The sequence below is a fragment of the Hyperoodon ampullatus genome (genome assembly GCF_949752795.1).
Source record: "Hyperoodon ampullatus genome assembly, chromosome: 6".
Lineage (NCBI taxonomy): Eukaryota > Metazoa > Chordata > Mammalia > Artiodactyla > Ziphiidae > Hyperoodon > Hyperoodon ampullatus.
The window spans coordinates 82286123-82299020 of record NC_136919.1 but is presented as its reverse complement, the minus strand read 5'-3'; the positions used below and the strand labels follow the sequence as shown (position 1 = coordinate 82299020).

At 40.2% G+C, this 12898-nt stretch overlaps 1 protein-coding gene across 2 annotated transcripts in view; it reads left to right on the top strand.

The window, feature by feature from the left end:
• Positions 1–12898, top strand: part of TRPM6 (transient receptor potential cation channel subfamily M member 6) — a gene marked incomplete at its 5' end in the record, with an annotated part of 139279 nt that overhangs the window by 40065 nt on the left and 86316 nt on the right. For both annotated transcript variants that reach the window (XM_079706381.1, XM_079706380.1), the window contains 3 exons: positions 560–773; positions 6009–6133; positions 10760–10931. In XM_079706381.1, coding sequence (XP_079562507.1) covers positions 560–773; positions 6009–6133; positions 10760–10931 — 511 coding nt within the window. The remainder of the gene's footprint in view (positions 1–559; positions 774–6008; positions 6134–10759; positions 10932–12898) is intronic.

The following is a 12898-nucleotide window of genomic DNA, read 5'->3' as shown; positions in this document are numbered from 1 at the left end:
TGATTTCCGTCTTTTCTTTTGGTTACATTGACTCTCTTATGAAAAGTATTTATTTTGGAAAAGAAGTTTTTAGAGAGATGATATATATAGGAAATGGTTAGAATGTAAAATTTAAAATGAATGAACATGCTTCTGGATCTTAACTTAAATTATGCAAATATGTGAAATGGTCCAGTAAATTAAAAGCCATAGCATTTATGAGAAAACCTCATTACACTTATTTCTAAAACTTTTTTTTAAATGGGTTTGCTGGCATAGTGATTTTTGCCAGTTTGAAGTATTTCTGCCTTACCTCAGACCTTCTAGAGAACGTTGGTAGACTAACCCTGAAAACCAGAGGAAGCCTTCCTGTGGTGACTTGTAATTCTCAGAAGGAACTTAAAGGGGGTGTGGGATCTTTTCAAAGTAAATATTTCCATTATATGAAGATGAACTTTTAAAGAGATCCTAGACATTTTCTTTCAAGTTTTGGCATTTCAGTTGCCCTGCTGTGTGCTTACTGTGACGTGGCAGGTATTTTCCACTATTTTATGTATATGTATATATGCGTATCTTCCAGTATATTAGAACTTCTTATGACACAAAGTTGGATCATCTGTTACATTTAATGTTGAAAGAGTGGAAGATGGAACTGCCAAAGCTGGTGATCTCTGTCCACGGGGGCATCCAAAACTTCAAGATGCCCTCCAAACTTAAAGAGATCTTCAGCCAAGGTTTGGTCAAAGCTGCAGAGACAACGGGAGCGTGGATAATAACTGAAGGCATTAATACCGGTAAGGCACATTCCCTGTTTCAGTCTGTTTTTTTTTTTTTTTTCATTCCTTTTTTTAAACTGTGAATCAGGCAGTATAGCACCTAACCTCTGCTCTGCAGTGCTCCCAGTAGATGTGGTAGCGTGAGAAAGACTGGAAGTGTAGTGACTGGAAAAGAAATGCAGAAGAATCCTAGACCTTTCCTGGAATGTATTTTTACCATTGTTAAAATATGCTATTTTAATATAACTTTGGGTAAACGTCTGGCAAAGAAAATAGGTTTTCATGAGCTTTGGACTGTGGTGTGGTAGTGTGTGGGCGTAGACGTGAGCTAAACTCACCACGGTCAGGTTCTCAGGAATTGGAAATCAGTGACATGTGCAACAACTGCATTGAGTTTATGGGGCATGAGGAGATAATTAACTACATAACTGGCATTTCACTCACTTGTTTCTGTCACTGACTCTTTCATACTTCTTGAAATCTGACATTCAAGAACTTCATTTAGTAGCCCCTGAACCTCTAACCCTACTCTTTTGCATCAGTGTTTATGAACTGTATGCATGTTAGAGAATCATCTGGGGGCTTTGGAGAAATACAGATGCACAAGTTCTACCCCAGATTAATTAGAGTTTTTCAGGGTGAAACTTCTGAAGGGTATCTAATATGCAGTCAGGGTTGAGGATTACTGACTTCACAAACTCCTCTCTTACTAATCTGTTACTGATATGTTACAGTTCTGACACCAGTTCTCATGTGTGGGTTCTTTGCCAACACACTACAGTTCTCCAGCACCAGCTGAGTGTCTTACAGTTCAACTCAATTCTGAATTACTGTCTACCAGGAAATAGCGACGGATTCCACAGGTTAAGGGCTCAGTCCCACAATCTGACTGGCTGACTATAAATCAGAGGTTCCCACCATCCCCTCCCTGGGTTTGATGAATTTGCTAGAGCAGCTCACAGAATGCAGGAAACCAGTTTACTCACTAGATTACCAGTTTATTATAAAAGGATGTAACTCAGGAACAGGTAGATTGAAGAGATGCATAGGGCAAGGCATGTGGGAAGGGGCACAGAGCTTTCATGCCCTCCTCCCATTTCCACGTGTTTACCGACTTGGAAGCTCTCTGAACCCTGTTTGTTTTTTTTTTTTTTTGTGGAGGCCTCATTACATGGGCACGATTGATTAAGCCATTGGCTATTGATAATTGAACTCAATCTCCAGTTCCTCTCCCCTCCCCAATGGTTGAGGGTGAGACTGAAAATTCCTACCCTCTAATCACGTGGTTGGTTGGTTCCCTTGGCAACCAGCCCCCATCAGTAGGTCCAAAAGTCGCCTCATTAACATAACAGAAGGCACCTCTGTCACTCTCACCACTTAGGAAATTCCAAGGTTTTAAGGAGCTCTGTGTCACTAACAGACCAAATATATATTATTATAAGTCACATTATCACACCTGTGGCTTTCCATCTTCCCTTTACTTCTTCCTCTTTTGATTTGGGATATCCTAGCCAATGTCCTATTAAGTTCTGCTTGACCTTTAGGATCTACATTAGATGCCAACATACACAGGAAGCATTCTTTATCTCAACTTGCTCTTGTTTCTTAATTTCTATAGCGTTTATTGCCTGTAGCACTTGTAGCACGTTTATGTTTTGCCTTACAGGTTAGGTTAGGATGAGTCTACCTGATTGTGAGGTAGAGGCTAGGGCCTATACATATGTCTAAGAACTGAGCAACAGGTACTAATGTAATGAATAATTTCTTTTGATTAAAAAGGAATGAAGGAAGCAAGTGATTGAAAAAACAAAATAAAAATAAAACCAAGGGATTCGTCTTGTCACTAATGGGTAACCTGGTAGTTCCTCTGGTACATTTCATTGAGATAATTACTGTTTCACATTCTTAGAAAAAAACAAAGGTTGCAGAGTTCTAAGTCCAATGTGTAGTACTTATTTTATTTCCAGTAAAAAAAAAAGAGGGTGGATGGGGAAGTTTTGTAGAGTTCAGAAAAAGGTGAACTTGGGCATGGTTTTTTTCTTTGAATAACTAATTGTGTTACATGCTTTATTTTACTTATTGCTTTTTTAAGAAAAAAAATATTTTAGATTAGGGCCAGTTAAAGAACACAAATATAATAGTGTGAAGACTATTGAAATAGTTCATATGAACAAAAGAAATGAGAAATGAGATATACTTGGAGCTTCCTTAAACAATAATCAGGGTCTGACCTGATTCAGCCTCGGCTCCTTAGGTCCTGACTACTCAAGAAGTGGTCCCTGCACCAGCAACATCAGCATCACCTAGGAGCTTGTTGGGAATGCAGATATCGGGCTCCTCAGACCGGTGGGATCAAAATCTGCATTTTGATGACATCCCCAGGTGATTCTTATGCACATTTAAATTTGAGAAGCTTTGCTTACCAGCTTCAACCTATGCTTGAGATGCTTCTCAGCTGTAGTTGAACATTATTTGGCATGAATTTTTTACATTTATTTAAATTGAATGCCAGAAGCCTTTAAGAATCTATTGTGTATAAAGCATTTGGTTAGATGCTGTGGATGAAAGATGAGTAAGATATGGACCCCGGGTTTAGTGATGGGGTGGGTAACTGTAACAAACAGAGAGTAAGCAACTAAGCAAAAATCGATGCTGAATGGGTCATAGTTGAGATACAAAGTGTTTGGGAGTAAAAGGAAGAGGAAGAGGAAAACAAATTCCGGTTCCAACTGAGGGAACCTGAGAAGAAAGCTTGGTGAAGGATATAGCATTTAATGTTGGCCTTGAGAGAAGGGTAGGAAAAAGCATTCTAGGCAGGGGTGGCAGTTCAGGGCAAGGTACACAGCTGGAGACTAAGGCATGTGTAGAAGGAGGTGATAAGGCTGCTAGCTGGATGTGCCATGTGGCAGAGGACAGGGACAGCAAGGGAGACTGGAGCCAGATTGGGTACCATGTTATTTGGGCTGAGGTTTTATTCTCTATGTAGCAGGGAGCCCTCAAAGGATTTTGAACAGAAGAATGAATAGGGAATGATATTGTCAGATCTGGTTTTACAGAGAGTCTTAGCAGATAATATGTATTAAGATCACATGTGGGCTGCTGACAGACGATCACCACCACATGCTGGTAACGCATGCCAAACCTATGGATCTGAATCTCTATTGGCATTGATGTGTGTTCTGTGGTCCAGAACCCCAATTTTAGAAAATGACTGAGAAAAGTGCAAAAGATGGCTGGAGAGGAGGATTCCAGAGAGAAGGAAATGATTTAGGTGCTATGCATTAGATGCATGCAATATGCAGGGCTTTGTTTTTTTTTTTTTTCCTGTGCTAATGACACATACAGAGTCAGACTGTACATAGAAAGAGTAAGTGATGTAATGTAGTGTTTGTGATTAGAAGGCAAATTTTTTTAAATTAATTTTTATTGGAGTAGAGTCACTTTACAATGTTATGTTGGTTTCTTGCTGTACAGCAAAGTGAATCAGTCATACGTATACATATATCCACTCTATTTTAGCTTTCCTTCCCATCTAGGTTGCCACAGAGCATTGAGTAGAGTTCCCTGTGCTATACAGTAGGTTCTCATCAGTTATCTATTTTATACAGTAGTGTATGTGTGTCAGTCCCAATCTCCCAATTCATCCCACCCACCACCTCCCGCCTTGGTAACCATAAGTTTGTCCTCTATGTCTATGACTCTATTTCTGCTAAAAGGCAGATTAAGCCAATCTCAAAAGGCTACATATTGCATAATTCCAACTATATGACATTCTGGAAAAGGCAAAACTGTAGAGATAATAAAAAGATCAGTGGTTATCAAGGATTGGGTGAATGAGGGATGAATAGACAGAGCACAGAGGACTTTTAGGGTGGTGAAACTATTCTGTATGATGCTGTAATGGTGCATACATGTTATTATACATTTGTCCAAACCCATAGAATGTACACCACCAAGAGTGAACTCTAGTATAATGTAAACGGTGGACTTCGGATGATTATGATGTGTCAGTGTAGGTTCATCAGTTGTAACAAATGTTCCACTTTGGTAGGGGATGTTGACAGTGGGGAGGTTGTAAGTGTGTAGGGAAGAGGGTATATGGGCAATCTCTATACCTTTGGCTCAATTTTGCTGTGAATCTAAAACTGCTCTAAAAAGTAAAGTCTATTTTCGTTCCTTTTTATGGCTGAGTAATATTCCATTGTATATATGTGCCACATCTTCTTTATCCATTCAAAATTGGGCCATTTGTAGAGACGTGGATGGATCTAGAGACTGTCATACAGAGTGAAGTAAGTCAGAAAGAGAAAAACAAATATAGTATATTAATGCATACACATGGAACCTAGAAAAATGGTACAGATGAACCAGTTTGCAGGGCAGAAATAGAGACACAGATGTAGAGAACAAACTTATGGACATCAAGGGGGGAAAACGGCGGGGTGGTGGTGGTGGTGGTGGTGTGATGAACTGGGCGATTGGGATTGACATGTATACACGGATGTGTATAAAATAGATAGCTAATAAGAACCTGCTGTATAAGAAAATAATAAAATTAAATTTAAAAAAAAGTAAAGTCTATTGAAAAAAGAAAAGTCAGATCCTGGATTGGAATCCAAACTGTACAAACTACCAGCTCTATAACCTTGGGCAAATTATTTAACTTCCTTGTGCCTCAATTTTTGCCTATAAAATAGACTAAAAAAATTCCTACTTAAAGTGTAAATGCATGTAAAACTTAAAAAAGCACCTGGTGTGTAGTTAAGAGTTCAGTGTTGGCTATTATTGTTATTATTATTAGTCCCAGAAAGGCAAACATTAATGTATTAGTTCTGGAATATTTATGAATATAAAGCTGTTAAATTAATTTGCCTCAATGAAGCAAGGATCTTCAAGATGTTTTACTGGGACAGTCAAGAAGTTTAGAGAAAAAAACACTTAGAACATTCATGATGTCAGGGGTGGGTTTACAGGATGTTCTGCTCAGGCAACAATACGGGCAGAACTGAAGTTGTAAGCAGAAATTTCTCAAAGGGGAGGAGAATTGTTCAGGTAGAAAGGTTAGTGATAGGAGAAGGAGGTGTCAAGAGGGAGTAGAGCAAGTCAAAGTATCAGAAATTAATTCCACTGTGCCAGCAACTCTCCCTGATAACGGTCTTTTGCATATGCTTGCCTCCTTGTCTCTTTCCGGCAGTCGCAGTGTTTTGCATGATTTGTGAGTTAAAGTTTGACTTCTAAACTGATTGTTCATAGGTGTGTCCAAACATGTTGGGGATGCCCTGAAAGCCCATTCCTCCCAGTCCTTGAGAAAAATCTGGACAGTTGGAATCCCTCCGTGGGGTATCATTGAGAACCAGAAAGATCTCATTGGAAGAGATGTAAGTAGACAATCCTTTCACAACAAAAGGAGATAAATATGTATCCAGTTGCCAGCTTAGCACTATATCCGGATATCTAGTAGACACCTTGAATGTAATATACCCCAAATAAACTCCTGACTTCCTGCTGCCTCCCTTACCCTATCTTAGAAAGTGACAGTCTTGTCCTGCAGTTCTCAAGCCCAAACCCTGAACTTATCCTGGAATGATCGCCTCGTGCCTCAAACCCGATCCACCAGTAAATTATCATCTCAGTTTCACTTAAAAAAATATATCTGGGGGCTTCATTGGTGGCGCAGTGGTTAAGAATACGCCTGCCAATGCAGGGGACATGGGTTTGAGCCCTGGTCCGGGAGGATCACACATGCTGTGGAGCAACTAAGCCCGTGCGCCACAACTACTGAGCCTGCACTCTAGAGCCTGCGAGCCACAACTACTGAGCCTGTGTGGCACAACTACTGAAGCCCACATGCCTAGAGCCCGTGCTCCGCAACAAGAAAAGCCACTACAATGAGAAGAAGCCCGCACACCGCAATGAAGAGTAGCCCCGCTCACCGCAACTAGAGAAAGCCCACACGCAGCAACGAAGGCCTAACACAGCCAAAAATAAAAATAAATAAAATAAATAAATTTATTAAAAAAAATATATATATATCTATCCGGAATCTGACCTCTTCTTATTACCTCCACTGTTACTGAGCAGGTTTAAGCCACTATTTTCTGTCACCTGGATGATTGTAATAGCCTTCCCTACTCTCATCCATGTCTCTTATTAAGGTCTGATCCCAACACAGTAGCAAGAATGATTCTAAAGGGATGGACTTGTCTAAGTTTGTTTATAAGACTAATGTATATTTTTGGTAGGTATCTCAAGTATTACAAAAGGTATGAAGAAGAAAGATAACCACTGTTAATATTTTGGTGTGTATCATTCCAGAATTTTTTTCTATGTATGTGTACGTATGTATAGTAAAAAAAAAAAAGTTTTTGTGTTAAAAAAGTAACAACAGAAACCTATTGTTGTGCATCTGTTTTTCAGCTTAACTATTTAACATAATTAATTCTCTGTCAGTTAATATAGACATGCTTATGGTTTGTTTTAACTTTCATTTTGGAAAATTTCGAACACATTAAAGAGTAGAGAGATTAGAATAATCATCTCCTTCATACCCTTCTCCCGGTTTCAACAGTTATGAACTCATAGCCAATTTTGTTTAGTTTAGTCCCTCATCCATTCTCCATCTCCTCCCTCCATTATTTTGAAGTAAATTCCAGACATCAAATAATTTCATTGGTAAATATTTTAGTAGTTATTTCTAAAGTATATGGACAATTAAAAAATATAACCACATTGCCATATTTGTACCTAAAAAATTCACAATAATTTCTGAATATCATCAAATATCCAGTCTGTGTTCAAGTTTCTGATTATCTCAATATTTCAGTTGTTTGATTTCATTATCCAAAAAATTTCCCTACATTGTGATGGGTTGATTTGTCTCTTTGGTCACTTAGTTTTTTTCCTTGAGTCGCTTTTGATCTCTGGATTTTCCCTCCATCTCCTTTTCTGTTTTCTGTTTGTTTGTTTCAATGTATTTGTTGAAGAAACTGGGTCATTCCAAAAGAGTTTCCCACAGTTTGGATTTTGAAGATTTAAGCTCTTGTAGTAGCATTTAGCCTATTTCTCTGTCTTTTGTCTTTCTTGTAAATTGGTAGTTTGATCCAAAGGTATGATCAGACTCAGGTTCTTTTTGTACAGGTTTATGCCCTAGGAGGAGATGTGTCCTTCCCTTGTGACATAACATCCTCTCTCTTTTTATGATGTCATTGCCTAGATTTATTATTTCAACAGGATTGCAAAAATGCTAATATTTAATTATAGTGTTCTTTCTTCCTTTATTAGCTTAAATACTCTATAAAGAGAAACATTTTCTCCTCAATTGCTTGGTTTACCTTGTGGTACAGTTGTATGGGAAAGGGTAGAATAAATATTTGATTCTTTTTCTTTATTTGCCAGTTTTCAAAGCATTGAGTTGGTTATCTACCATCCCCCAAGGTGAACAGTGAGGTTTTTTTTTTCTGATTCATGAAGTTAAACATATTTGGTATATTTTAATCCATTATTCTAATATAGTTACTATTCTTTATCATGCTCATATTGTCCCATTGTGGCCAGTGGAGCATTTCAAGTTGTCTCCTGAGTCCTTTCAACACAATTCTAGTCATTTATCATTGCTTCCTTGTGTTTTAGTATGAAAAAAAATGTTCTTGGCTCATTATATCTAATTTTTGCTCCTAGAGAAATGGCTGGTTGCTTTTAGTGGGAAATAGTATTAAGAGACCACATTCTGGGCCTCCCTGGTGGCGCAGTGGTTGGGAGTCCGCCTGCCGATGCAGGGGATACGGGTTCGTGCCCCGGTCTGGGAGGATCCCATATGCCGCGGAGCGGCTGGGCCCGTGAGCCATGGCTGCTGAGCCTGCGCGTCCGGAGCCTGTGCTCCGCAACGGGAGAGGCCACAACAGTGAGAGGCCCGCGTACCACAAAAAAAAAAAAAAAAAAAAAAAAAAAAAAAAAAAAAAAAGAGACCACATTCTGAGAGCCAAGGGTGCATTTTTATTTTTCATGCCTGATAAAGTTCTATTGTACTAAAGTACCATAATTTATTTAACCATCCCTCTATACTGTCCATTTATGTTTTCTATTTTTAACTTTTACGAAAAATGATATTAATTGTGATAAGACACATATATTTTTGAAACTAGCTGAAAACGTTTATTTCCTTAGAAGTTACTCTCAAAGTAGAATGTTTGGACCAGTTGGTATGTAACTTTTAAAATGTGACTAATTGTCTTCCAGAAAGGTGGTAACAATTTACATTCCTACCAACAGGGTATGAGGGTGCCCATTTCCCTGTACCATTTCCAGCTTTGGGTATTCTGGCTTTTTTTAAACTTTGCCATTCTGATAGGTATAAAATAACACCTAATTTTTCTTATGTACGTTTCTCTGATTACTAGTGAGATTCAACATCTTTCCATGTTTTTATGCATTTTTAAGCATAGTTTTTATATTTTGAAAGACCTTTGGTATTATAATTCATTCTATTAACATTTTTGTTTGCCATGTGTGCTGCATTTCCCAGATTTTAATTTGTATCATTTATGAACATCTTTCCATGTGTAAAAAATATGTGTTAAATCTATCAATCATTTTCTTTTTGGTTTCTGGCCTCAGTGTCATGCTTAGGGATTATAAAGGTAACTTTTAAATACTAATGTTTGTAACGTTTGTAGTGCTTTTTACATCCATTATTTCTTCTTCTTTTTTCAAAATTTCTTTCTTTCTTTCTTTTTTTTTTTTTGGCTGTGTTGGGCCTTCGTTGCTGCATGCGGACTTTCTCTAGTTGTGGCGAGTGGGGCTACTCTTTGTTGCCGTGCATGGGCTTCTCATTGCGGTGGCTTCAGAGCCACCCGTGCAGAGCATGGGCTCTAGGTGTGCAGGCTTCAGTAGTTGTGGCGCACGGGCTGAGTTGCTCCACAGCATGTGGGATCTTCTAAGACCAGGGCTTAAACCCGTGTCCCCTGCATTGGCAGGCGGATTCTTAACCACTGCGCCACCAGGGAAACCCCCGTTATTTATTTAAAGCCTCACAGCAACCGTCTGCTATAGGAATTATTATCATCACTTATACGTGAGGAAAATAAGCCTGAGAAAGGAAGCAGATGTTACCCAGAGTTAAAGTTAGAAAGTAGAAGAGCCTAGCCTTAAACTTGGGCCCTTTGACTCCAAACACAGTTGGCCTTCCCTATTTGTGGATTCCGCATCTGAGGAGTCAACTGACAGTGGATCCTAAGGATTCAGCCGACCATGGATCCAGGGGATACTGAGGGCTGACTATACTGCACCATTTTATATAAGAGACTAGAGCATCCGTGGATTGTGGTATCTGCGAGTGGTCCTGGAACTAATCCCCCACAGGTACCAATGACTGTACTGTTCTCTCCTCTCTAAAAACAAATGAGAATTGGAGTAGCTTATAGAAGAATGAGCAAATATTAATGAAGATCTGGATATTTTATATTGAATGAATGCATCTCCATTTACTTTTCACTTCATTTGGAATACGAGAAAAAAAAGTCAGTGTCCAAATATTATTCTGGAATAGATCTATTAAAAGGCATAGTTTCTGGATAGTGATGCAGTCTATATACCAATGCAGATCCTTGAACTGTTTTTTAATGATCTGAGACAAGGTAAGTTCAGAAATTGAAAATAAATATATGGAACCATTTTTAGCTAGGTGACGGTGCTGTGACATCCAAGCATATGGTAAGCATGCTTATCTTGCTGTGTGTGTGAGTGTTGTTGAACTTGTGAGTCTCATGTAGTACAAGTCACATACTAGTCATGCGTTAGGGGACTACCTATCTGTCCATAAAAAAATAAGAAATAAGAAAACTCAAATTGATTCTTCACTGCAGATAGCTTGAGAAGCACTGCTCTTGGTAGCAAGTACTACTTTTTGACCTGGACAGGAACTCTGTAGTACATAAACAGGCCTTTGGAGCAGTCGGCCCGGCAAGGATCTCAAGCTCTGTCCGTCTCTTGTCCTCACTGTCTCGCAGGTGGTGTGCCTGTACCAGACTCTGGGCAACCCCCTCAGCAAACTCACCACACTCAACTGCATGCACTCCCACTTCATCCTGTCCGATGATGGCACCGTGGGCAAGTATGGCAATGAGATGAAGCTCAGGAGGAACCTGGAAAAGTACCTCTCTCTGCAGAAAATACACAGCCGTGAGTACCACAGGGGCTCAACCAGCAGGTCCTGGCTGGGGGCCTTGCTGTGGAGCAAGGTGCTCCATTGCCATCTGTACAGGGTAGAGAGGTCCAAGGTGGCCCATGCCTTAAGTTAACACCTGTGAACCCTCAGTGAGAAGAAAGCAGGGTATGAAATTGTGGGTGACAGTCAGAAGAGAGGAAGGGATCTTGCGGGACAGCAGAGGGGAGGTGTCAGAGTGGAGACTTTAGCAGAGTCTCTGGGAGTCCTTAGGCTTGGATGGATAGAGGGAAAAAGTAGAGAAAGAATTGATTTGGGAATGTGGATGGCTGAAAAGCCAAGAAGAGACTAGCCTGAGAAGAGCGGGCTATGAGCCTGGATAGTCAGGGAAGATATTTCTATGTGGGTGTGGCGGCTTCAGTCAGGGAAGGGGTTGAAATCAGGACTTTTAGAAATAGGGACCTTTGAAGGTTTGTTGTGACATGCTGGCAGTGGTGCTTTGGTAGTGGCTAAGGAGGAGGAGTCGGGGGCAAAATCAGTGAGTGTCCTTGGGTGGAGAGGTGGGAATCCTTAAAGGGAGGAAGAGGGCTGGATGCTGCCTGGAGAAATGGAGACTCTGTCTCCAGGGCAGCAGAAGGTGGCCCCTGCCTCTTTTGGTGAGTTAACTCTTCCACAGACTACTCCTGCCCTTTAAGTGGACATGCCAGGGAATAGGAAGATTCTCAGGAGGCTCGGTCTTCTTCAAACCTTTGACTTTGGGCTGGAAAATGCTGAACATCCTTTGAGTTTTTGGCCCAGATTCCCTGAAGCAGCAGATGTAGTGAGGTCAGATGGATCAAAGCCCTATTTACTGCCTGTGACCTTGGGCAATGAAATTAACGACTGTCAAATTGTTCTCTTAATACAAGACAGAAGAAACTGTCTACCTGTAACTTTTGTTTTGAGAATTAGAGAAGATAAAATATGTTAGGTGTGCTCAGAATAGTATTGGGTACATAACAGGTTCTCAACAAATGTGTTTCTTTCTTTCCTTTTATTCTCCTTTGGTACAGGGGGTCGTCTGCTGGTTGGGGTGGGGGTAGAAGAGGGACTCTGGGAATTGTTGCCAGTCATTTAGAGCTTAGTGTGAATGAAGTTTGGAGGCTCATTTAGGTCAGGAAGGGGGAGAGAGGAGCAGGTATGTGGCCCTCTACAGGGTGGGGGTGGCTAGTGGGGAGGGAGACCCACAGAGAAGCGGAGAAGGAGGGCAGGTCAGAGATTGCCCTGAAGGAGAATCCCTGAAGCGAGGGCCCTGCAGGGCTCTGAAATGTCCTGTTGCCTCTGATGACCTGGGCTCACCACCTGTGCTCAGGGATTCTGTGCAGCACTACGATGTGTGTCCCAGGAGAGCAAAGTCTTTCTTAGTCTTTCTTATTTCCTGCTGATTCTCCATTTGTGAAAACAGCCCTGATGAATGAAAAGAGCCCCGAGCTTGCATATCGCCATATGCCATTCTATATTTCTACTTTCAAAGTCCTTAAAATTTAGGATTTATTTGGAGAGTTTTGCTGTCCATGGAGAGAGAATGTAGAGTCAATTTCAGTAGATTGGTAATATTTATTATTCTATGGAGAACTGACAGGAAAGCAGCAAAAACAATAAACCACTTACACACGCGCACACACATACACACACGCATGCATGCACACACACAAGAAGGAAAGAAAGAAGGAAGGGAGGAAGGAAGGAAAGAAGAAAGGAAGAATAAAAGAGAGAAAGGAAAGACAAATGAAAACAGATCCCACCAAGCCCAAAATTCTTACATATCAAAGCTGATCTTCATACCTCCTGTGCTCACTAGGGAGGCTTTCTGCCATATTTGTGTTTGTCTTTGATGCGGTTATAAATGGATTTACTTGGATGGAATGACAATAATTAAATATTTTTTTGATTTCTTTCATTTCTTTTCAACCGGGCTTCTTGGAGTCCCTGGCAAATCCTTGAT